The sequence below is a fragment of the Archocentrus centrarchus genome, chromosome 20, assembly GCF_007364275.1.
Source record: "Archocentrus centrarchus isolate MPI-CPG fArcCen1 chromosome 20, fArcCen1, whole genome shotgun sequence".
Lineage (NCBI taxonomy): Eukaryota > Metazoa > Chordata > Actinopteri > Cichliformes > Cichlidae > Archocentrus > Archocentrus centrarchus.
Window position 1 is genome coordinate 24,276,871 of NC_044365.1, and position 24,453 is coordinate 24,301,323.

The following is a 24,453-nucleotide window of genomic DNA, read 5'->3' on the forward strand; positions in this document are numbered from 1 at the left end:
TTTATTAGTGATTAGGTCATGTTGTAAACAAACCTGTAATGTTTTATGCATGCCTCTGTCCTGTCTCTCTTAACCACTGTAAAATTCCCACAGTGTGTTCCACATAGTCTAATTTACAACTTGTGATGTAATTTAAATGACTGATATATTTGTGGAGTGGAGTGGTTTTTACCAGTGAAAGTACGCAAAATTATGGGTTGGTAATGGGTCATTTGAAAGCCGTCAGCTTGATTTTGAGACCGAAGCCGTGAAAACCTCTAATGAAAATCTACTTTCTTGGCAAGCATGTTCACGCACAGACATGCACACATGCAGATACGGACACACACACACGCGCTCGCTCACACACACACAGATTATTCCCAATCCCCATGAGAGCGCTTAGACAAATGGCATTTTCACATGTTAAAGGTCACAAATGGAATAGCTCTTGTGAGCATAAATTTGGACACACTGCAGCTGTGATGGTGGAGAGGAAGTCATCGATATAAAACACTAGTTACTTCAGGTTGAAAAACCTCCTGAATAATTGCTGAGGAATTTATGGTTGACCACATTAAGGCTCATATTAAGATTCTTGAGCAGCATATTTCAGCTAGGACGGCTCATTTCTTACCGTTAAAACATAATATCCTCACCACTGTCTGGAAAATATATATCTGTTTTGTTCTTTGCACTATAGAATTATATTAACCTAAGCTCACTGGCCAATAAAACAGAAGAAAACAAAGAAAATGTTTCAGTGAAAGTGGTACCACCTATTGGCTCAATCCCAGAATTGCTGAGCTTTCAACCATGAACATGACACACATAATGTAAGTTATGTTTCCATAAAGTTAACGCTTGAATTCAGCACTGTATTTTTTTTTCTCATGAGTGAATTTATGGTCTATATTCAAGCATGTACTCGATCCCTCTTTTATTAAAAAGGGCCAAAAGCAGAAAGAAACCAAGGTTGCAGCTGTCCCAGCATGCCATCATTCCTCCTCCATAATATATGATTCCCTAAAAAGCTCCTTTAGCTCCTCAAGCTGTTTACATGCTGCTAACAACAAGATCTAACAGGCCCTTATGGCTTGGATGTGTGTGTGCCTACTTGGGTGTTTTCATGTGTATATGTTTTTGTATTCACATCTAATTAAGCTGTGCTAATGATGAGCAGCTTGGAGATAAAATTACAGATTTTCAGATATCTCATCTTGGAGATATTTGCTTTTGAATACGTTAGACTTTCTCTGCTTGTGGAACCGATGTAAATGTTCTGCCTCTGTATGTTTTGGTTCAGAGCATTTTCCTTTTGAGTGCTCAACCTAAAACAGCTCAGAGCTGACTCTGGAAACCCCATCTGCCTAATTTCTCCACAGTGGTGCTATTGTTCTCACAACATAATACATTTATTGTGTTTACCATCACATCTGACTGCCAGTTTTCCACCTTTTGCTTCCTTGACCAGAGACAAAAAACCAACACTGTACCTTATTACGTTATGAAAAGAAAATGCCATTGGAATCTAATATGATTGTCTTTTCACCGTTTTTGTGTGATTGCATTCTTATGTTTTTCTCACGAGCTTTATGGTATGACTTGTTATTAATGTGCTCTGTCTTTGTTCTAAGACAGATGCTGCTGTTTCAGGATTTAGTAACAACACCTCTCTGTCTTTTTTTTTTTTCCCATCTCTTCCCCCTCTTTCTGTGTCTCAGTCTGCAGCCAGTGATTGAACTAAAAATCAATAAGCCATAAAGAGAATGGAGAAGCCTCTTATTTACATCAGTCTGAATGGAGAGGTAGTTTGTCTGTCCTCATATCCTCTTTATAGACTTCAGGCAGAAGCATTCAGTTTTCCTCCAATAACACACTCGACAGGCTGTCCAGATAAGAAGCTAAGCTCTGATAAAATGCTGAGGCGTAAAGGATAGGACGAGGCTGGGAGTTTTAACGCTTAGCCCCTGCCTCTGGGGTAAAAGGGTGAAAATATATGTTTAGACATTTCCAAACTGTGTGGGGGGCCTTTTAGCATGTGACTGCTCACATGTCCATGCTCATTGAGGGTGAAGAACCAGATTGACTCATAAGGCCACAGGGGGGCCCCAGAGACAGGACTTGAGGAGGTAGAATTCACAGTGACACAGAATCACATTCTCACTGAAAGCTGAATTATTGACTCTTCATTTGTTATGTTCCCATCTGAGCATGTTAGATAATTTTTAATTCAAACATAGCTTTTCTGTTGCAGTCATTTTGTAGCAAGACGATTCTATTCATACAACAGAAATATCAGCTTGCATAAGAAACTGCCTAAGTCACATTGCAATTACATTACACTGCAGTTTTTTGAAGAGTGTATCTTGCAAACTCTCAATATTAATCAATCTGAACATGCTCTAACATGATCTGACAGTAACTTGATACAAGTGAAATTCATCATATCCTTAACAAAAAAAACCCACCCATTCTCTGCGTATTGGTTTGAACAAGGAGTTTTCTGTCACATTTGTTCCCCAGACGTCCACAAGTCCAGAAAAAATCCTTGAAATCGTAAAAGCACAATTTTTTTTAAAGAACGTATACTTGATGCTGTCCCAGTTCAGCTGTGTGGTGGGCAGGGAGTGGACCCAAAAGCAGGACTCCAGAGACAAGAAATGAACTCCACATCTAGCTTTAATGCTTCGTTTTCATAGGAATAACCAAAACCTTGTGCAGGGCAGGAACTAGGAAACAGAGTAGAAGGCAAACATACAGCATGGCTATACACAGCAATGAGGGAGGACATGACAAATAACTGAGGAAAAATAAGAGCTTTAATATACACGTGAGGTAATTAGGGAGAGTGGAACCAGCTGGGGAAAACAAGACACAGGTGAACAGAATCTAACTAATTAGACAAGGGGACGCAAAACTAAACACAATGCGCACAAGACAAGAGACTAACAAAATAAAACAGGACGTAACAAAATGCTGAGACAATGACTAACATACAAACTTGACACAGAAGGGAAGGTTAAGAAAAATAACGAGAGACTAAACCAAATAACTCTAAGCAGAATGCTAGTTGAGAATAGAGATTAACTTAAACTCGAAGACTAAATTATAACCAAAAACCTATAAACTGAGAATGTTCTCAAAAAGAGAAAATACCTAGTGAGTGGCAGTTCTGTAGTCTAAGATGCTTTGTTGATGCCAGAAGTTTGAAGAGAATGGCCGGGCTGCTTTGAGCTGATACGAAGGAAACAGTAACTGAAATGAAATAACCACTTGTTACAACCAAAGTATGCAGAAGAGCATCTCTGAACACGCAACAGAAGACCACACTGGCTGCCACTCCTGTCAGCTGAAAACAGGAAACTGAGGCTACTATTCGCACAGACTCACCAATGAAAGAATGGAAAAGCATTGTCTGGTCTGATGACTCTTGATTTCTGCTGCGACATTCAGATGGTAAGGTCAGATTCTGCGTAAACACCATGAAAACACATATCCATCCTGCATAGTATCAGTGGGTCAGGGTGGTGGTGTTTTGGGACATTTTCTTGGGACACTTTGGGCTCCTGAGTACCAATTGAGCATCATGCCATGAAGAATTAAGGCAGTTCTGAAGGCAAAAGAAGGTCCAACATGATACTAGGTATTAGGGGTACCTAATGTAGTGGCTAGTGAGTATATATTAGCTATATATTAGCTCATCTCTCATGACACACCAAGATAATGTATCCCACTTATTATCTGTGGCCTAACTGAAAGCAGTTGTAGTGTCCTTTAAGTTTCAAGTCACAAGACTTGAGAGTGGACTGGTGCCAGCTTTAAAACATCAAGCCATGCTGTTGTGTTTAATTAGCGTACAGATGAGTCAACAATAATGTAGACTCACCTCTCTCAATTTTGTTTGTTTAAGCAACAGCTGATGATAACGCTGTAGACAGCAACTCTCCTGACTGGGCAGTCGTCTCTGCTGTCTGTTGAGTGAGTGACAGCCCCTGCTGCGATGATCAGTCCTGCATTTAATGCCTTGATGCAGCGGATAATGTGACATGCTAGGTGACTTTCCCCAGGGAGCAGCGGAGTGTTGGGACTAATTGGTTCTGACTGTCAGTGAGTCTCATCATCTTGTAGACTTCTTTTGTGCCTTTTCTTTACCCGGGAGCTGGAACCAGTCCAACAGCTAAATCTACAGAGGAGAGTAAAGGATTTCATATTGGGGGGAAGAAAAAAACAAGCAGCATAGTTTGTTGTTGCTGATGCTGTTGAACAATTTAAAATACAGTATGAGTTCTAGACAGAGATTCGTACACAGATGTTTCAATTCCTAAGTATGTGAAATACAGAAAAGAATAAAACACTGATTGTTTGCTTGGAAAGAAACTGCTATTCTGAGGAACATATAAGTTTTTCATGCAAGTATTTCTGTCCTGACGTGTAATACGTCATGGATGATGGCAAGAAAACCAGAAGAGAGAGTCTTGCAACCTCATTTAAAATCTGCATTTTTGCTCATAGACACTGCAGCACTAGTGCCCCACCACCACCACCACCACCACATTGTTGTGTCTGTGTGTGCTTGTGCATTTTTGTTGATCTTGTAGTGTGCCTTCAGTAACTGATTCAGCAGCTGATATTGAGTGAATGTTACAGTCAGTAATGATTCATGATATGGTCGGGCGGGAGCTCTGAGATGGAATGTAGGAAAAGAAACAACCAACCCCCGAGGGCTTGGAAAACATACTCAACCTTAATCCTCAGCAGAGAGGTACGCAATTTACCCCCCCCCCCCCCCCCATTCCCTTGTAAATCTCTGAACTCTCAGGTCCACCTTCTTGTCCTTTCTCGTTATTCTGTTGCATGTCAGTCATTGGTAAGTTAAAGCTGCTGTAATTTTTCTTTTTGCATTAACAGACAGTCATGCTTTGCTGTTTTGATTCACTCTTTTGAGCTCTCATCAGCCACAGCAGACACCTGTTTCCAGAAAATTTGCTGTGATAAACCCACCTGCTCCACACAAAACAGCTCCCAGACAAAACTGGTGAACACAGTGGCTGATAAAGAGACTGGTGTTTTTTTAAAACAGAGTACTGTGCTGAAGTCTTGAGCCACCCCCCTCATTTCTTTATGTTATGCTAGAAAAATGGGAAATAGGTCCAGCATTTTATTGAAACATGCAAACATACAAGGAGATACAGTATACAAGGGAAAATCTGATTTGTTCAAATGAGCTTGAAAACCAGCATTTTGTATGACCACCTTTATTCTTTAACTCAGCCTGAACTTTCTTGTAATTCCTTTAAGTAGTCTTCTGGAATAGTTCTCCAGACTTGTTGAAGGACATTCAAAGCTCTTCTTTGGATATTGGCTGCCTTTTGTTCTCTGTCAAAATGATCCCACACTGCTTCAATAATGTTGAGATTCAGGCTTTGGGGAGGCCAATCCATGACTGATAGTGTTCCACTATGTGTTTTGCTATCCAGGTATGCTTTTACTGCATTGACAGTGTGTTTGTGAAAAATGAAGAAGCTGCCGATCAGATTCTTTCTAGATGATTGCACAGTGGATCAAGATCTGACGTTACTTTTCTGCATTCATAATTCCATCAATTTTGACAAGATCCCCAACATCAGTGGCTCTTGTGCCCCCTGACCTTGTCTGTATATAGTGACAAGAATTCAAACCAAAATTTTCAAATTTGGATTCATCACTCCATGAGGTCACTGATTTTCAGTCCAGTTCTTGTGTAATTTGGCATAGCTCAGCCTTTTTTCCCTGATTCCCTTCCTTAAGAATGGCTTCTTGATAGCCAAACTTCCACTGAGACCATTGCTGATGAGGCTTCAGAGAACAGTAGATGGATCAACCAGTTGCGTCTCAGGTCCTGTGTCAGGTCTTTACTGGATTTTCCCCTATTTTTTAAGGACATGTCTTTCAGGTACTGTTCATGTGCTGTAGATAGTTTCTGTGGACCTTCAACTTCTTCTGTTGTCTGTCACTTGTTTAGTTTCCTCAGAATTTTTAAGGACACACAGCACACCACAATGAGATATGCCAAGTTTTTCAGCTAACGGTTCTATGGGAATCATCTTGTTGGTACAAAAATACAATTTTATGTCTGCCAAACTGTGTTAACTTTGGGATTTTTCCAAAGATTTCACCACAGAAATTATACAGAAATTGTAGAACAAATTAAGTATTTTCACAACAGGTCAAGTCTGGCTCCTTGGAAGCAAAATATAAAGAAATGAGGGGTGCCTCAAGACTTTTGTACAGTACTGTAGTTGGTAAAAGTGGGTAAATTAGAACATTGCTTGAATACTTCATTTGATTAATGTCTCTTGATATCTGTGTTAAGTCATGTGGCTGGTGTTCACAGTTTGGTTTTATTATTATTCAGTTTTAAAGCTGTTTTACTGATGAAAAATAGGCTGAGAGTGATGATGGGGACAAGAAAATACAGTTGTGGCTTGGTAATATAAAAATAATTGGTTGAAAGTTACAGAAAACCCCAATAATCGTCAGACCCATTATTACAAAAATGTTCATGATAGCAGCTTTAAACTGTGTTAGACGTTCCTCAGGTCTGTCAGCAAGCATTCTGCTGTATATCAAAAAAAAAAACATATACAGGAAGCTCAGGCTACAGCTCGGCTAATGGCGAGTGAGTTTTTAACCTCTGCCCCCAGGTTTAATAATAACTGTCAGATTCTGAAGGCAGTTAATTAGAGAAATACCACAAAGGCACATAGACAACCCTGCTGAGTCTTCTACCCTTCTTAAGTATGCCAAACAGCCCCTCCTACCCACACATTTAAGCCATAAGCAGCACAGCAGTGCTGGAGTTTTCTAGGATTTTCTCCCTCATCTTATTTCCATAACCACCCATCCCACAGTTCCACAACTTAAACATGTCAGTCCTCAACTGCCTACTCCCTGCCTGTATTTGAAACATTGACAATTTGGCATGAGCTTGCACACATCAAATAATCATCTTTCACAAATGCTGTTGTCTGAACGTGGAATACTTGTGGTTGATTGTTTTCTTCTTCTAGTTTGAAATGCATATTGATGCCATGTCTGGATATTGGTACATTATGATCTATCACATTGCAGGCTCAAATAGGAAACTCAAATTACATTCCACGCTTAAATACTATGTTATTCAAAGCCTTTGAACCAAGTTCCCGTCGTTTGTCTACTGTACAGTCAGAACTGGCTTCAAGCCTGGGAGCCGTCCAGCCCACAAAGAGGGCTTTCATTTACTCCCAGCATACAGATGCACAAATAGCTTCAACCATAGTATGAGAGATTTACCATTCACTCACACAGTAAAAACCTATATGGAGTTGGTGCTTTATCTTTTTTTTTTCCTTTTTTCTTTCTTTTTTTTTTTTTTTAGGATTGACGTAATCCTTAGCACTATGATTTCATAAACATGGTCTAACTCAGCCAAACGGGTGACACAGAAATATAATCTGACACAATTCTGATGTTTAATCTTATGGTAATGTCTCTAGCTTCTTCACTTTTTCTCCCTTTCTAAAATCCATCAGACATGTGGCAGTTCCCATGAGGTTCTTAGCCCTCAGATTTTGTCAGCGAACGGTTCATTGGGAAAGTATGTAGGTCAATCTGCTTTGCTCTTTATCTAAAGCAATACAGATATGTGGCAATATAATTATTATTTCATATCTATATGATCAGTAATGTTTCCCATCATGTTGAGAGGGCTTAGTAGTGAAAATGGTAATCCATTGGAGGGAGGAGTTCAAATCTTTTGTACAGAGAGTGCGTGTGTGTGTGTGTTTTACCTCTAAATCTCTATGTAAACATATACTGCAGTGTTTAACCCTACCATCTACTTTAATAGTGCCAAGCATAGCAGTGGATATCACATCTGTCTTTTCTGTACTGGTACGTTTCAGTTTTTTTCATATCTGAGTGGCAGAGAACCGAGCTCGTGGCCCAGTCCATGTGGATTGTTGCTCTTTTATAATGTGTTGCCTGGCCACAGTTGATCCTTTCGCTCGCTGTAATCCATTTTCTAGTGCTTAGTCAGTAAGCACGCAATCACATCCCTGTGCAATATATCACATGTCCATTTTGCATCCTTGTTAATATTACACAAGTGTCACAGGCTCAGAGCTAAAAATAAGGTCACCTGCCCGTAGAGTTAATGAGCTAAACAAGTTTTTTGCAATTTATTTTCCGGACCTGGTCTGCATCAGCAAAATCCTTTTTTGTTTTTTTTTACACCATATAAACAGATAAAAAAAAACAAAAATTACTTTTAAGACTGAAAGCTGCTTTTTTAATGCTCTTTCTGTGCTTGCCTCACCAACATTGATTCATACTTTTATGTGCTTGTCTGGCAGTGATCACAGTGTACTGGAGAAGATATTTCATGGGTCAGCTGATTATTTCAAGCGCTTTGTCAAAAAAAAAAAAAAAAGTGTTTGCTTTATGTGAGAAAAGAGTATTTTGGGGGATTCAAACTGTGACGGGGAGAGAAGATCTTGATGTTCCTGTCTTTTTCTCTCCCAGCCAACTTCTTTTTTTTTTTTTTTTCTTGTCACAGCCGATGTCGTCGGTGTAGCAGTTCAGAATATCAGAATATCTTCAGTGTATTTTGCACGCACAGACATACACACGCTCTGTAAATTCCACCATTGAGTGTGTTGTGTTGTGCATATGTGTGTGTGCATTCCTGCCTCTGGAAGTCGAACATCTCATCACATGGGAGGGCTACAGGCTGTCTGGATTTTAATAACTACAGACCAACAGAGAAAAATATGAAGAAAGAGAGGAAAAAGGAAAAATAGGACGAGGTGAAGTGGTGATTCTACCAGAGCGTGGCTCTGAGCGGTTGGCTGATGACGTGAAGTGCTGCACACACATCTGGAACAGCTTGAGCAGCTGCACCTGAAGAGCAGGGCTCCTCCACAAAGCCTCTGTCGGCACTTTTGCTGTATCCCTAGTGCTCTTTTTCCTCCCCCGTTTTTTCTTGCAGTCTCTAAATCTTTCCCTCTCTCTCTCTCTCTCTGTGTTTACCGCGTGCCGGAGCACTGGGATGGTTACCCGCTGTGCATCAGCAAAGAAGAGCGAGTGAACCGAAGCAAAAAGGGAAGAGGAGAGACGAGGCACAAGAGGACAGTAACATGGGAGAGAAGTATTTACCATGAAGTAGAAGAGAGAAGTTGACAACCATATTATGAGCGTAAGTGAAGAAGAGAGGGGGCACGAGAACGAAAGAGTGTGACAGACATGGAAAGAGAGGCAGAGAGGGGATTAAGAAGCCGGAATGCGCTGACACTGGAGACCTGACTTTCTGTTTGCATTTGGCACAGCACATCCTGTCACTCCACAGGTTTATCCACACATACACCCATTTACCAACACATACACACTTGCACACACATCTACTGTTTGCTTTGGATGATGATCTCAGGAGGCCACGCCAGGAGAAGAGAACACCTTCCAAGGAGCTATTAACCTCCCCACCCCCTCACCCTGAGTTTTGCCTCCCACCCAGCTTCCCAAAAGTGCCCTCCCTCCTTCCCTCCCTCCGTCTGGCCCTCTCAGCCTACCTGCACTAGTCACAACACGCTGGAGCTAAGGAGTCACAGAGTGAACTTCTGGATTGCCCATGGGACATAGCTGCAGTCACACTGGCTGAGAAAGACTCAGGAGCTTTACTGATCCACTAACCTGCAGGATGTCTAAAGCCTCCAGGCTTTCCCGGCCACCTCCCGCAGGGGCTGGATCCAAGCTGCCATCCCCAAGAAAGGAATACCCTGGCGCTACCGCTGTGGCTGGTCGAGCCCGGGTCCTGAGCGTGGGTGAGAAGCTGATGAGAGCAGGTAGTGATGCTATCCTGAACAGACAAAAGTCTCTGCCACAGAACAAAGCACAGAGTGAGACCCAGTCTGAGATTCAGGCCGATAGCCAGAGCCCAGGTGAGAAGGGCCAAAATATGGAGGTGGTCCCTCCCAAAAGCAGGATCAGCCCACCTAAAGTATCAAGTCAGCAGCAAGGCTCTATGCACAGTAAGTAATAAATGAACCACACATTACAGTTTATTTTACATGTGAAGATGTGATCCATTCAAATTAGAAACTCTGATTTGCTTTCCATATGATATAATATTATGGGCGCTTAAATGGATTTCATTTTGTAAATTGTGATAGTTCTAGTTGTATTGCTTTCTAATTTGCTTTTAATGTTTGTGTCCTTATAGATCGTTTTACACTTTTGGTTAATTAAGCACTTGGAATAATATATTCATGAGTTCGAAGCCTTCTTGAACACCAGAACACTTTCCAGTCATAGCAGGAGTGAGCGCTTACATATAGTGCATTAGCACATATTTTTTGTTGTGGCAATTCTTGATCAATGTTCAATGTTCCTTCTCTTGTGCTTTGTGTATCCTTAACCCTGCTGTGCTGATGTACTATTAGTCTTATTGAAACAAATGACAAAGGTTCATCTTTTGACACTGAGTAATGATCTGTCTGAGCACAGTCTTGATGGAGCTGAGAGAAACAACTGCTTATGGGCTCTTTTTCCACTATCCCACAGCATTTTTCTCTGTTGGGTGCATATTTTTCTTTAAAAAAAAAGGGGGGCAAGAAGGTTGAGAAAAGTATCACTCCCCTTTGGCCTTCTCACTAGACTCGCAGCTCTGCAGGGCAGCGGGTTTCATGTCTTGCGAGGACACAGTCACCTCACACTCTCAAAGGCAACTTGATCAAGACCAAGGGTGAAATTTGTGTGCCCTGTGCATACATACTGTTAACATCTTTAAGAGCCTTTTTTTTTCTTATCTTTTAAAATCTGTCCTGACAGTCACTCTTGAATCACTCTTGACTGTTCAGCTTGTAGTCAGAGACGGGAGTTGTGAAGAGTGAGGGGGGGCTCAAGTGTGGGGGGGGTGACGTCGATGTAGGCAACAGGGGTGAGTCAAGTGAAAGAGTGACAGAAGGAGGTCAGGAATGTAACCACGGCATGCTGGGAAATCAACAGGTCAGGAGCTGTGTCTGTGTGTGAATCCCTCCCTGAAGCAAAGACAGGTTATAAGGGGGCAGTTTGTACTGGAAACCAGATGCTCTTCATTTTTTTTATAGAAATAAATGCTCTTTCTAAACAGGGAATTCATTTCTTAAGTGTTAGGGTCAGTTTCTACTCAGTTCATTTGGTCCTAGCAGAAGTAACTAAGCTACTTCTAAAAGAAGTGGCAGGAGTAAGAAATTGGAGCTAAAATTAAAATTGAGCATACCATACATCTTCAACTGAAGGACATAGAAAGCGTTATCTCATATTTTAAAGTATTTCTTCTTTTATCTTCTTGCACAGTTCTGTTTTCCCCGTCTCACTCATTATTTTTCTTTTGCTCACTGTCTTGTGTTTCTTTGTCTTTCTTCTCACCAACACCCTCTTCACTTTTGTTTCTCCACGAGTCTTTCTCCTCTTCATTCCTTTTTCTCCTGTCTAGCTTTGACAGCATTTGAATCGGTTATTGAAAGATGCCACCATCACCACCCCCACACACACACACATATAAATTCACAAAAGACCATGAAAAAGAATAGATTAACTGTGTGTATTCTCGATATTTCGCTTGTGTCCCACTGTGCATTTTCAAAGTGGGGTTTTTTTGAGGCTGAGAGAACTTTCTTTTTTTACATGTCTGGACAGTAACTTTGAAGTTCCACACTGAAAAGCCAGTGCTTCAGCAGTTCGGTCTCTTTAGAAACTAGCTATACAGTAGAGTGATTCCTCTACCCTTTGATACATCACCCTTTATTTTTACAGGACATGGGAACTGCTGTTCACTACATGGAGTCATGTGCCGCCTAAGAATCGATTTTAAATAGGCCAGCACTATTAAATACCCTTTCACTGCAATCTAATGGGCAGCCCCTCATATTCCCTAGTCATTTATGACTTCTATACAAGCCAGGCTGGTTAATGTGGGGGGTTCTGACTGTGCCAGGTCTCGATCTCCCAAGCTAATTGCAGTTACAGGGCATGACGGTGGCTAAAGCACAGACCCAGAGGGTCAAACAGAACTGATGCACATAGTGCTGGCAAACAGTAAGTGCGTATGACAGGTGACATTTCTGCTGTGTGAAAGCTTCAGAGCTGACTGCTGCTCACCAGAGGGCCCAATTTCAGCCTTAAAGTGGCAGCTTCCACCAAAAGCAAAATCCGTTTGACATTTTCTGTCCAGGGAGGGTATAATACAAGTTTAAAGTATACATTGAAGTTTGACTTTCTTTTGACACTGCACAACACTGCAGCAAACATTTTGTCAAATATTTTATTTTTTTCTGTAGGCATCTCTCATCTTACATGTGCATTCATAGATTAGATTTACTTCTTAGTAAGTATGCAAAATTGCAAAAAAAGGAAGCCGACACCCAGGCTTTGAACCCGTATGTGACTGTGAAACCTTCGTCTTTTGAGAAGGCTTTGAAAAAGATTTAGAACCTGGCTGTAAGGATTTGCAGCAACAAGAGCATTAGTGAGGTCTGGCTCTGATGTTGGATGATAAGGCTTAGCTCACGAAATTCTTCTCAAGGATATAGGGTGGGGTGGAGGTCAGGGGTCTGTTTAGCTCTGCCAAGTTGTCTGCCATCAAAACTAGAAAAAACTTTAAACAAAGACATGACTCCATCAGTTAGGTGAAGCTGTACTTTGGAGGTGATCTTCAGGTACAGTAAACAACAGCTGCTGTGACCATCCATCCATCCATCCATCCATCCAGTTTGCAGTTGAGGTGGGAGCTGGCTTCTGTCCCAGCTGTCACCCTGCTGGGTACACCCTGGACAGGTCACCAGTGTATCTCAAGGCTAACACGTAGACTCAGCTAACAATTCAAACTCACATTCACACCTACAACCAATTCAGAATCACCAGTTAACCTAACATGCATGTCTTTGGACTGTGGGAGGAAGCCAGTGGACACAGGGAGAACATGCAACCTTCACACAGACAAGGGACAGTCAACAAGAGAACTCACTCTGTAACATTAATCACACATCCATCACTGTTATTAACCATTATTACTTATTGACTGTACCAGACCAAGTGAGATCATATTGCCCTAAAAGCTGGGAGTAATTAATGAAGGTACATCTTTTAATCCTTCAACTTTTCAAGGGAAGATTACTGTTATTTATGCTCTAAAAAGTTCAGTCAATTTAACTCCACACTTTTGTTTTCTGTAATGAAAGAGTTAATCATAAACATCAACCCAAACTATTGTGCAAAGCTAGCTGGGACGGGCTAACGAGTCGATAAAACCACATGGAAAGGTTAAAGTCTGGAAAGACTTTGGCTGATAATGACTTAACCTTTCTCTGACTCGCATCAATCTTTGCTATCTGCAAACCTCCCAGACTCTTTTCTGTCTTTGTGTCGAGACCAACTTGAAAGTTTTGCAGCTTGTGAATAACCATTTAAATCCTTTGATCCTTTGACCGATCGGGCAAGGATTTGTTCTTAAGATAAAAGTCACTGCTCAGATTCTGGATGACCTCACCGTCTGGTGATTGAGAAAGCGTGTCAATAAAAGAAAAAAGAGCAATGTGTTGGGGGTGGGGGGGGGTTATAGTTTATGTCTTCGTTTCCGTAGCTAGTACAGACAGGGGCAGCACTTGGGTCTTGTTGTTTCTTGCCTCACGTGGTTTTGCAAAGCACGTTACCACATCGATATGTGCCGAGTTGCTTCAGCTTGTTTTCAAGTGTCAGTGATTATTAAGGCATTTAAAAGTGTTTTATTTTGCATTTCCTGTTGACAGCAGTGTTAACAACATATGGATGTGAATCACTGATGATGTTTCTGCATGCCCATCATTCAGTACACTGTTTCACACTTTTGTTATTGTTAATAATCCTGAGTAATAGGAATGGTTCATATCTGTGACTAGCTCTTTCACTTCCTTTTAGAGAAAAAAAAAAAAAGCAAACTGTTTTGTGTGAGGGGAATGCGTTTCAGAATTGGATGTGATCATCCATTACTTTGAAACTGAAGCCAAGAGTGGGGATTACAATAATTGCAGTCTCTTGTGACTCTTAAAGCCACCAGTCGACCCAGACTGTTTCTTCTTTGACAGCCGTCAGACACGCAACAGTTATTAAGAATACAGAATGCTCTCCCTCCACAACAGTTGGCCCAGTAAAACAGAAATGTCATTTGAAAACAGAAATCAGATTTAAGATTTAAGGACTTTATGCACCAGTTTCATTCTGTGATCTGCTTTTTATTCTGCTGAAAGCGGTTTGAGTTCCATTTACCTGTGTGCCATCTAGACTTTTCACTTTTGAGATTTACTTGACAAATTGATGCCAGTAAGCAGGGGGTTGATTTTAAGCTACTACCCCCCCCCCCCCCCCCCCCGCCCCACACACACACACACACACACACACACACACACACACACACACACACATTCACTCTTACTTTGAATCAAGCAATCAAACATTCTCATTGCAGGGATTTATATGATGACTTGCTGTTCTTGTTCATTTGCATATGACTGAGAAAAATACGTTTAATCTTTTACGCCGTTTGGAGGGAAAAAAAATTGTATCAGGCTATTTCAGTAGTATTTTGAGAAAAGACCACACAGTGAGAAAAGCAGAATAGTAGCAGCGCACTGGCAGAAAAATTTAAATACTGACCATAAAAGTGAACATAATTTAACAGACGCAGCATTTATGAACTGTTTTTGTCAGTCTGTTCATGCTTTTGTCCCTCTATTGACTAAAGTCAATTAGCAGAGACTAAAGTTTTGAAAGATCTTTTCCTCCAAATGCCACAAGGGAGGAGGTGACAAAGCCTTGGTGTTTTCTCAGCTGTGGGAGATGCCTTAGCTTTGTCACTGGCTTGTCAATAAGTACCTAGAAACTGAAGAGAAGTCCAGAGAGTCATTGGAAGTTTGAGAGTAGGTGAGTTAATGGAGTGCTCATGGACCTGGGGTCTGTGTTCTGAAAAAGAGTGTATGTGACTCATCCGTCAAGACAAAAAAAACAGACAATAATTGGGCCACTGAGCAAGAACAAAGAGCTTTGGTTATGTGTTAACTCATGAGTGTGTACTGTTGAGTCTGGTGTGTGTTTTTCTTTTGGGGGTGTAGCTCGGGGGCAGTGATGCTTCTTCCTGAGTCCGGAGGTTGTGTGGTTCTCATAGAGAGATAGCAGAGGGGACTGGGTTTTTCTGCATGCCAGATTAAGGATAAAACAAAAGCCTTAATCTCTTTTGTGCCGGCCCTGACTTTGAGTCCCAACATTTTCACTTGTTGATGTCAAACTACATGTCTTTTGCATATTTACTTTCCTCTGTGGCCTGTCATTGGGCTTGATTACACAACAGAGTCTTCAAAGCTAATACTGGAAATGGGGCATGAAATTCCTTCAAAGTAGACATCTCACTATTAGATTTTTTTTTTCTTCAGTTTAATGTAATACTTGTGTGTTCTTGCCCAAAGCGCAAATGTGGTTAATTCGCTCAGCTAAAGGGTTATAAGCGGATGCAAGGGCTCCCTCAGGGTTTTCTCTCAAAGAGTTGACAGAGAAATCAATATGTCTCCACCTCCCTTCTTACAGCTTTTTGCCCCTCAGGCAAATGTGATGTGGAATGTGTATTTGTGTATAAGTGTGTCTGTGTGGTTTTCAGCATGTCTGGGTGGGCATGAGCGAATGTGCACAGAAATCGCCGCATGCAACAACTGCAAAATGTTCTCATACTTTCGTCTCTGTAGCTCCTGCTGTGTTTATTTTATTCATGTGTACGCAGTGTTTCAGAGGAACTGGATTTTCATGAATATGTTTCATTAATCACTTGAGTTATTAAAATAAATGTTATGTCCATGTGCTATACAGTTTTTGAATTGAGTTCAAGGTTCATTTGAAATGAACAGAACTGTTAAACATTTTGTGAAATGACCTTTCTTATTGAGGCTTTTGCTAAAAGATAGGATCCATTCTTATGTCTGTGTGGTGTTGAAAATCAATGAAAAGCAGCCAAATTAGCATAAAAGGGAAAATATGGTTCTGCAGTGGTCCTATGAAGAGCCTACAGACAGCTTTGCAGTCCATCACCTGCGTGCTGTAGGTGTTTACTGCCATCAGGGGGCAGTGTTACAAACAACCAGTCTGTGTGCTTTAAGCTTTAAGTTTGCTTACAACATACTGAAACAGCAAACTGTCTCTTGCAGCCACTTCCTGTACATCTCATGTTGTATTTTTTTTGGTCTTTGTTCTATTTTTTTTTCCACACTTCTCCCAACGTAGTGACGTCCCCTGTCACTCCTTTCACTGTTCTGGTTTTCAGCCAATAAGCATTCGACCAGTGCATGTAGCTCAGCGTCATCCACGCTGAGCTACATGTTGTTGGATTTTTGGAGGACTGCACACAAGCACATTGGATTGGCATATATTGCATAAGGCTCTTTTTAGGTTCTGCATAGGCAAAAAACCAAACAAAAAACAAATGGACAAAACCACTGTATTATAAATCTGTTATAACTATCAATCTCAGGGACTAAAAACTTATTCAACATGCAAGTGGTGGAAACTGCAGTACCTCAGATGGCCACTTCAGGCTGACTCCAGCAGTGAGTCAGTCTCCAGAGACTGTTAAATGCCCAAATTTACAACAGGACTAAATGTTTGGCACAAAAAAATCTCCATACAGTGGATGATTTCTTTTTTATTACTAAGAAATATCAATTTTAGACAAGCTTTAAGTTATGCATAATTAAAGGCATTTCCACTTTGAGTGATGCAAGAGTGCTTGTACAATAACTTCAACCATTAGCTGTCTGTGAGACATCGCTGCAGCAGATGCTTTTTGGATGTTTAGATTCAGGCAAGCAAGTGGTGATTGCTGATGTAATACTCAACCCTGTCATCTAAATATGGTCACTTCTGGCTTCAGAAAGATGGGAGTGGCCACAATGCAAATGTCTGAGTCTCATCTTTTACACACAGTCTAATGTGGAAACCAGTGGAAAATGAATCTACCAACATATCACACAGCAAGCTCACATCATACCACATTTGTTCAATGCATCCTGCACACAATGTTAAAAAAAAAAATGCACAAACAAGTTTTGAAGCTTGGCAATGAACACACATGATATGTAAAACAACCAGTACCATGATGTGACCTCCTCGCACCTTGACTGGATACAAGGCCCAGTAAAGCCATAAGTAGTTGTTAATATATTTTAGATTGTGTATAATTAAACAAGACAAGTTTACTGGCCACCAGTATTTATGCTCATGTGTCACTTTCATGTTGATTTGGTATCACTTTTTCATTAATTTTTTGGCATAAAAGCAAAAAAAAAAAAGTGTACATTTATCCATTTTCTTAACTGCTTGTCCACTTCAGGGTAGTGGAGGAGGGGACTGAAGCCTTTCCCAGCTGTTGTGTGGCAAAAGGCACGGTAAAACCAGGACAGGTCACCCGTCCATCGCAGGGCTAACACAGAGAACCATTTGACTCACACCTAATGAACAATTTAAAATCACCAGTTAACCGAACATGCATGTCTTTAGAGTACAGGAAGAAGCCAGAGCACCCAAAGAGAGCCCATGTAGGCACAGGTACACATCCACCTCATGATCTGTATGTGATAGATGTGTACTTGTGCTTGCATTTAGTAGGGGACAATGCACATTAATAAACAATCCTGTAAATGTGCCAGAATTAGCCAAAAGGCTATTTTTCATCTGTTTCATCATATGCATACCATATGATCCAACGTGGAGGAGCTACCACCTATTTTACGCTCTGTCAGCTGATTAGAACATGGTGTTGCTTCAGACTGAGTTACTACTTTCCATGAACTTTCAGTTTCAGTGTTAGTGTGTGCGTCCGAGCCTAAACAAATGTAGAAATTTCCCATTCCGTCAAGTTTCAACCAATTTCCCTTCCCTAAAATGTCACTATCTTAGATACTGATAGTGTTTTCATTGTGTTACGCCAAGGCAGACATGAAAGTGAACCTGAAAGTATAATCCTGGGTTAGGCTCCGCTGACCTTTAGCTGACACTTTCTGGTTGATTGTCCTTCGTGTAAAACATTAATCACAAACAGAAAAATAAATAAATAAATAAATAAAAAATCAATGTTCCAAAACTGTGTCCCAACATTTGAGTGAAACCACAATGTTTCTTTACATTTCATTTGGCTTCTTTGTGTACTCTCTGTGGTCTGTTTAAAGAAAAAGGAGTAGTGTTGTTTGATAAAATGAAACCCTTCAAGTGGAATTCCTGAGGCCACTTACCAAATTAGAATTTCCGAGATGCTCAGTAGATGGACAGTCCTGTGAGATCCCCCAGCAGGTCATACGTTGGAGGTCTTTTCTTCCAAGCATATTTTTTGGTTTTGGTTTTAAAAAAAAAAAAAAATGAGCTCAGAGAAACATGAGTTGTGTCTTTTTTTTTTATTCTGGAGTTCGGAGAAGGGACTTGGGGTGTTTTTATTTATTTATTATTATTATTATTTTTTTTTATCCTTTGTGAAGGGAAATGGATACATCAGATTAACAGAATTCCATTTCCCCACTGGATTTAAAAGCCTCTTTTTGCTCAATAAATGGCAGTTACAAATTCAAAAACTGAAGCATCATCCATGTCTGAAGCACAGCAGTCATTTTGGATTTTCCTTTTGACTTTACCCTGTTGTCGTCTGTGCCCCTTTACTGCAACAGCAGCTTTTACTGCCTCAGAAGTGCACTCTTCTGTTCCAGTTTCCTGCGCTAAAAGTGACAGAAGACTGTGAACATGTAATATTTGGTGTGACAGTCACAGAGCTCACCAGATAAACAAAATAAAAGGATACTTTGATTTCTTAACAAAACAGTTTCTTCATTTGTGATCCCATTATGAGATGTATGTACTTACACGTATATTTTATACATTTTTTTTTCTCTTTTGGTTTATTTCTGTCAAAAAGCGAAATACTGCCAACCACACAGCCAACATCCTGTCTTTTAATAATACCTTTCAGCCAGCAAGCTGTATTATATTCTCAGTGGCTCTTTTAATGTCTTTATGCAATTATATGCAGAAAATAAAGATGAAAATGAGTTCCAAGATGCCTGATTGGGAGTGTGCGGTTCCAACAGGAAGGCGCTGGCTCGTAAAAATTATTGATGATGTACACCATGTGATACGAGTGCTGAGCAGGATGAGGCAGCATTAAATCCCACTGATGTATAGGCCTCTTCTTCTCTCTTTATCACTCCTTTTCTCTCTCTCAGTCCTGTGAAAGCAGAAGACGGATGAAGAGGAGAAATGAAAAAAAGTTGCAGTAGGGGAAAAAGGCGGATATAGCTGGTTCAAACTTTGATTTTGTATTTTGCAGGGGTTTTTTTTTTCTTGGCAGCACAAGTGACATGTCTTAGTCACGGTACAGCTGTAGCCCTGAGACAGTTCAAACGGGTGCACGTAACAACATGTATTTAATAAAGCTGTGAGATGTGATATGAAAAAAAAAGGTTTGTTGACCTACAGTTGTAGTTACCTGTGTGGTTGGTATGGAGGTTTCCCTTTTTGCAGGGATGTGCCCTACATTATGTGCCCACTGTACCGGATTCAATGCATGTATGATAAATAATGGTTAGAGTAACACTAAGTAAATGGCTCTTTCAGCAATCGCTTACCTTGGGTTTGCAAGTTGAGACACATAAATTGTAGGTGGTGAAGTCAACTGTTGCTTAGTGAAAATTCCCCCCCCCCTCTTTTCAGAGTCTCCCTGTAAAAATGAAACTGATAATTCAGGCAATCCCCACTGCTGGAGATTTATTTCAACCCTGTCAGTATTTTCTCACTCCAAAACTTGGCGTATAGCGTGTGGATGGTATAGAATTGACCTTGGCTCATCACAGCCCTGCTGAGGGCTTGAAGCCAGAGTAATCACATTCATTATAAATGAGGTAAAACAATACAGAATTATGCTGTTTCTCACTCTATTCCTTTTCAGCAAAACAGTAAAGTGAGAGAGAGTGCTTGCAGTTAAAGCTAGTTTTTGTAATCATGATTTTAAATTTTGACCTAAAGTTTGAACCACCAAGGGGCAGTGTTTTACCAGAAAGTTTTAGTATAGTTATCCAGCCCCTGTAGCAAGCAAGAAGAAAATTCAGTATTTGGTTTGAGATTGTGGCGGTTTAGTGGTTAGTAGTGAATGGTTGTCTGCCTCTTTATGTCAGCCATGTTCATGGGGTGTTCTCCATCATACCCTATGAATGCTGGGATAGACTCCAGCCATGTGACCCTAAATTGGATACGCGGTTAAGAGAAAAATTGAAAAGAAGGATGGATGGATATATGGTCTGAGACACTCTAGTTAACCATTTGGTAGATAGTGCTAATCACGTACATTGTGTTATTGTTTTAAGTTGACTGCTGAGCGTATAAGCACCAGAGATTTTTAAAATAAAGCTACTGTTAAGCTAACATAGAGTTGATATTTGCGCTAAGTTATCCATTGTTGTGAATGCAGTTAACTGTAGGGACACTACAGTGCTTTTCTCACCCACTGTGTTTGCACAGAGGTGGCCAGAGCAGCTTTCTATTATGGTTTTGCAGACATGGCAACCACATGATGGTAACTTCTCCAGTATTTTGGACATGTGACAATGTAGGCTCAAGTGAATAAGGCTCTTAATCCATATCAGAAACAGACACTCTTTGCCTTTAAAGTAAAAGTTGCACCTTTTGAAATGTTTTGGACGCAGCAATGAGGCACAACTTTTACTTTGAAGGCTAGTTCTTGTTTCTGGTTTTGTCGCAGTGTTTCAAGTTTAGCTAGTCGGCAAGTTGGCATCTTCCATGTAGCCTGTTGGAGACCAAAAGCAACCAGCTGGTGCAGCAACCTCTTTGCTACTGATTTCATCTAGCAACAGTCAGCAACCTCCAGGAACAACTCATCGACCAGTTGGGAAATATACCTTTTTTTTTCTTCGTCACCAGCGGTTGTATCAAGTCCAATACAGCGGACAACTCTCGAGAAATGTGCACCTGGCGTCACATAAAAACCTCTGTGTACCCTATCTGCGCACCTATTGATTTGTGCTACACAATTAGCTTCATAGTGAGGGTGTAGCACTACTTTAATTAAGCAGAACATCATGTCCCTACCATCCCTGTCACAGCCACAAGGCTTAACAATTTTTCTGGTTAAAAACTCTTGACTGAACATTTGAGAGTTTGCTCAATTTTTAAGCTATTACTATATGGCAAACATTAATAAGTTTTTATCTGACCAGTCTAGAAGACATTTTGCAAGTTCAGCAATATGCCCAGCTTTATTTTCATACTCTTCATGAACTGTTTCCATAGGGGTGTTCAGTATTTACTTTTGTTTTTAGAGCCCAACTGATTTATCTGCTGATATTATCAGCTGATAGAATATTTGCCAGTCTGTCAATATCAGCATTTATAATGGTCGACAAATGAACGTTTAACAAGTAAAGAAGAGAAGGGAGAAGCATCCTTCAAACATGTTATGAGTGTTCACCTTGCATAGTTTGTACTCTAGAGGGCACTCTGCAACTTCCCTTTTGGCAGCGCAAATTTGGAATGTCACAAACACAACAGGTTATTTATTTACAGGAGTAAATAAATAACACATATAAGGGAATCAGCCAATATATTGGAATATCAAATTTTTAATTCACCAAATATGAAACCAGTATAAAACCAATATAAAACCAGTACTCATACAGATGAGTACTGGTTTTAAAAATCCTATATGCGTCAAGCACTATTTGTTTTATTGTTTATTTTCTTTATATCTATGCATGGTTTGCTTCTAGGAGTTGGTTCTGATAGAAATAAGAATTGTTCTCTGTATCTTCTCTTCTGACTTTGGATTTGTGGCAGACTGTGCTTGACAGTGACTCACTACACCACCTTGTGGCATAAATTGTTCTTACACAAAAGTACAGCATGACTATTTTAAGTGCAGTAGATATCGCTTCACCACAATACATGGGTGTGAGAGACAAAGTCAGCTCTCTCTTCACAGTTTGTTCCTAACTTTAGTTAATTTTGGATTGCTTTTAGCTATTTTTTCAAACACATTCTTCACCAATCCAGTACCTCTAAAGGCAGCAGCACTAACGAGAGCATACTGTCTAAAATGACACTGGACTCAGACAGGAAGTGCATGTACAGCCTAACTGTGCTTTAACCAAAAATAATTGAGCCAATTTTAAATGTACCTCTTTTCCAGCAAAACAGACTTGCTCTAGTTGCCATCTCCTCAGCAGGGTCTCAATCAGCTGCATTTAATGCAGTGGCTGTCATATGCAGAGTACAACTTCTCTCTGTTCTGAAGCCATTAAGGTTATGGTAACCAATGAACTATGAATTGTAAACTGTTGTTCTCTTAATATAAGAAAATGAAGAGGATAGAGTCATAACATGGACACCAGCTTCTATCATTTGTCCTGAATTGTGTGTGTGACATGTCTTATTTTTTTCTCTAACACAGCTGCTAATTGTATTTTTACATCCAGCTTTCTTTGGTATTTTAATAGTAATATCAAATGTAGATTCAGGTTGCCCATTCTTTAGAATGACAAGTGCAATATGTAGAAAACTAGAGCTGTAAAACAAGCATATTATGTACATTGGTGCTAAAAGAAAAGTGTCAGATGTGTGACTGTGTGGCAAGACAGGACACGTGAGAAAGAGCTGAACTCAAAACAGCTTTGATGCTGAGTCTTTAATAAAGTTCCGAAACACAAGATACAAAATTGCCAAAGCCAATGAAGGAACAAAGTCCGTAACACAAAATCCTGGATGACAAAGTGACCAAAGGTAACATACATTCAGACTTGACACAACACGGGGAAGCAGGTCCACAGAGGAAATACCAAAACACAGAAATCCAGACTATGACAAATGAACTGGACATGGGAGCAACTAAACGGGGGACACACCAGAAACACAACTTGAATTGAGACAGGACGGATAGAACAGACACCAGAACACAAGAATGCGGGGAAGACAAGAACAAGGTGAAACAGGAACTAAATGCAAATAACTATAACTAAGAACAAGAGTCAGTAAACTATAACAAATAAGAATTCTAAACTGTAAACAAACATAGAAACACGGCCGAAATACAACAAAAACAGAACCTCAAGGAAAAAACACAAAACACTAGGCAAACGGCCCAGGACCATGACAAAAAAAAGATTCATTCCTCACACACTGAATTTTGTACTTATTTTGGCTGGAAATAAAACAGACTTCCTGGCCAAATATAACATATGTCACCTTTTCTTTTTGATTCAGGTTTCCTGTCATTTCACATAAATGCATTTGACAGCACTTGAACCTTTGACTTCAGTGAAAGATCAGTGAGTGTCATCTGCTTCCTTGCACTCCTGCTACTCAGTAGCTCCTGGCATGTACAGTAGTGCCCTCAGCTGCACAGCTAATAGGATTTCAAGTTGAACTTGATTTATTTTTCCCACATTGGAGTTTCACTTCTCTCATGCTGTTTTGTCAAAGTGCATGATGTGACATTTATTCATTTTTATCCCTGCTAGCACAGCTTGTTCAATTACACTGTGACTAAAAACTTCACTTCTCGCCAAGTTTCTTTCCCCCTAAATATGAAACACTGAGATGGGTTTGACAGCAGGCCTGTGCCTCTGAGCATCTTTGATACATTCTTACAGTATTAAACACTAGAAACATTGAATCAGGGATCAAATGTGCTCCTCCCCCACCCACATTTAAATCTGGGGATGTTTTTTTCAAAAAGGGAATAATACAGTTTGGCTGTGTGATGAAGTCATTGGTAAGGCAAGCGCGCTTTTCAGCTAGGCAGCTAAAGCTATCATGAGACTGACGCAGCATTTCAGCCTGAGCTTGGAGGCAGAAGAATGAGGGGATTTCTGCTGAATTGATGTTCACAGCTAGAGGTTTAATACTTCACAGAAAACTGGGCTGCACACAATAATTTTGTGACAGTCGATTTCCGCACTTTTTTCTTTCTTTTTGGTTTGTTTGTTTGTTTCATTTGACTTTAAACTCCTACCTAACATATTCCAATTCATCCCAAGAATTTAAAAAAATGGTTAATATGTTATCAGGTGTTTTAGCAGTAGAAGCTGAATAGAAGCAAATTAAACAGACTACTCAACTGAGTAACAGAGTAAAAAGATTCCGTCTCTGATTCAGTGCAAAATGTTAAATCTATTATTTTTGCTTTGCACTCGTCAATTGTTCATAGCTATTATTTGTGGAAGCTGCTTCCTGGCTGCAATTGTCTCCTTGAATTACACTCAGCCAAGTGGCCATTTGTCTTGATCCTTCCTGACCAACAGCTTTGCAAGCCGCCCAGGAGAAAAATGTAGATGGCTGTGATAGGCATCAGAAACCCTTATCTCACATCCCTTGTTATATAAGATTTGATTTTTTTATGACCAGAGAGGCTGG

The 24,453-nt window shown here is 40.3% G+C and overlaps 1 protein-coding gene across 6 annotated transcripts in view; it reads left to right on the forward strand.

Annotated features, from left to right (window-relative positions):
- kiaa1217 (KIAA1217 ortholog) overlaps nucleotides 1–24,453 on the forward strand; it is a 119,218-nt gene that overhangs the window by 18,082 nt on the left and 76,683 nt on the right. For 2 of the 6 annotated variants that reach the window (XM_030756170.1, XM_030756172.1), the window contains exon 1: nucleotides 9,645–10,025. The exons of 1 other annotated variant lie outside the window; for it this stretch is intronic. In XM_030756170.1, coding sequence (XP_030612030.1) covers nucleotides 9,695–10,025 — 331 coding nt within the window. In that variant the 5' untranslated portion in view covers nucleotides 9,645–9,694. Of the gene's footprint in view, nucleotides 1–9,644; nucleotides 10,026–24,453 lie in introns of those variants that run through there. 3 more of the 6 variants (XM_030756173.1, XM_030756171.1, XM_030756179.1) reach the window with 2 other exon arrangements.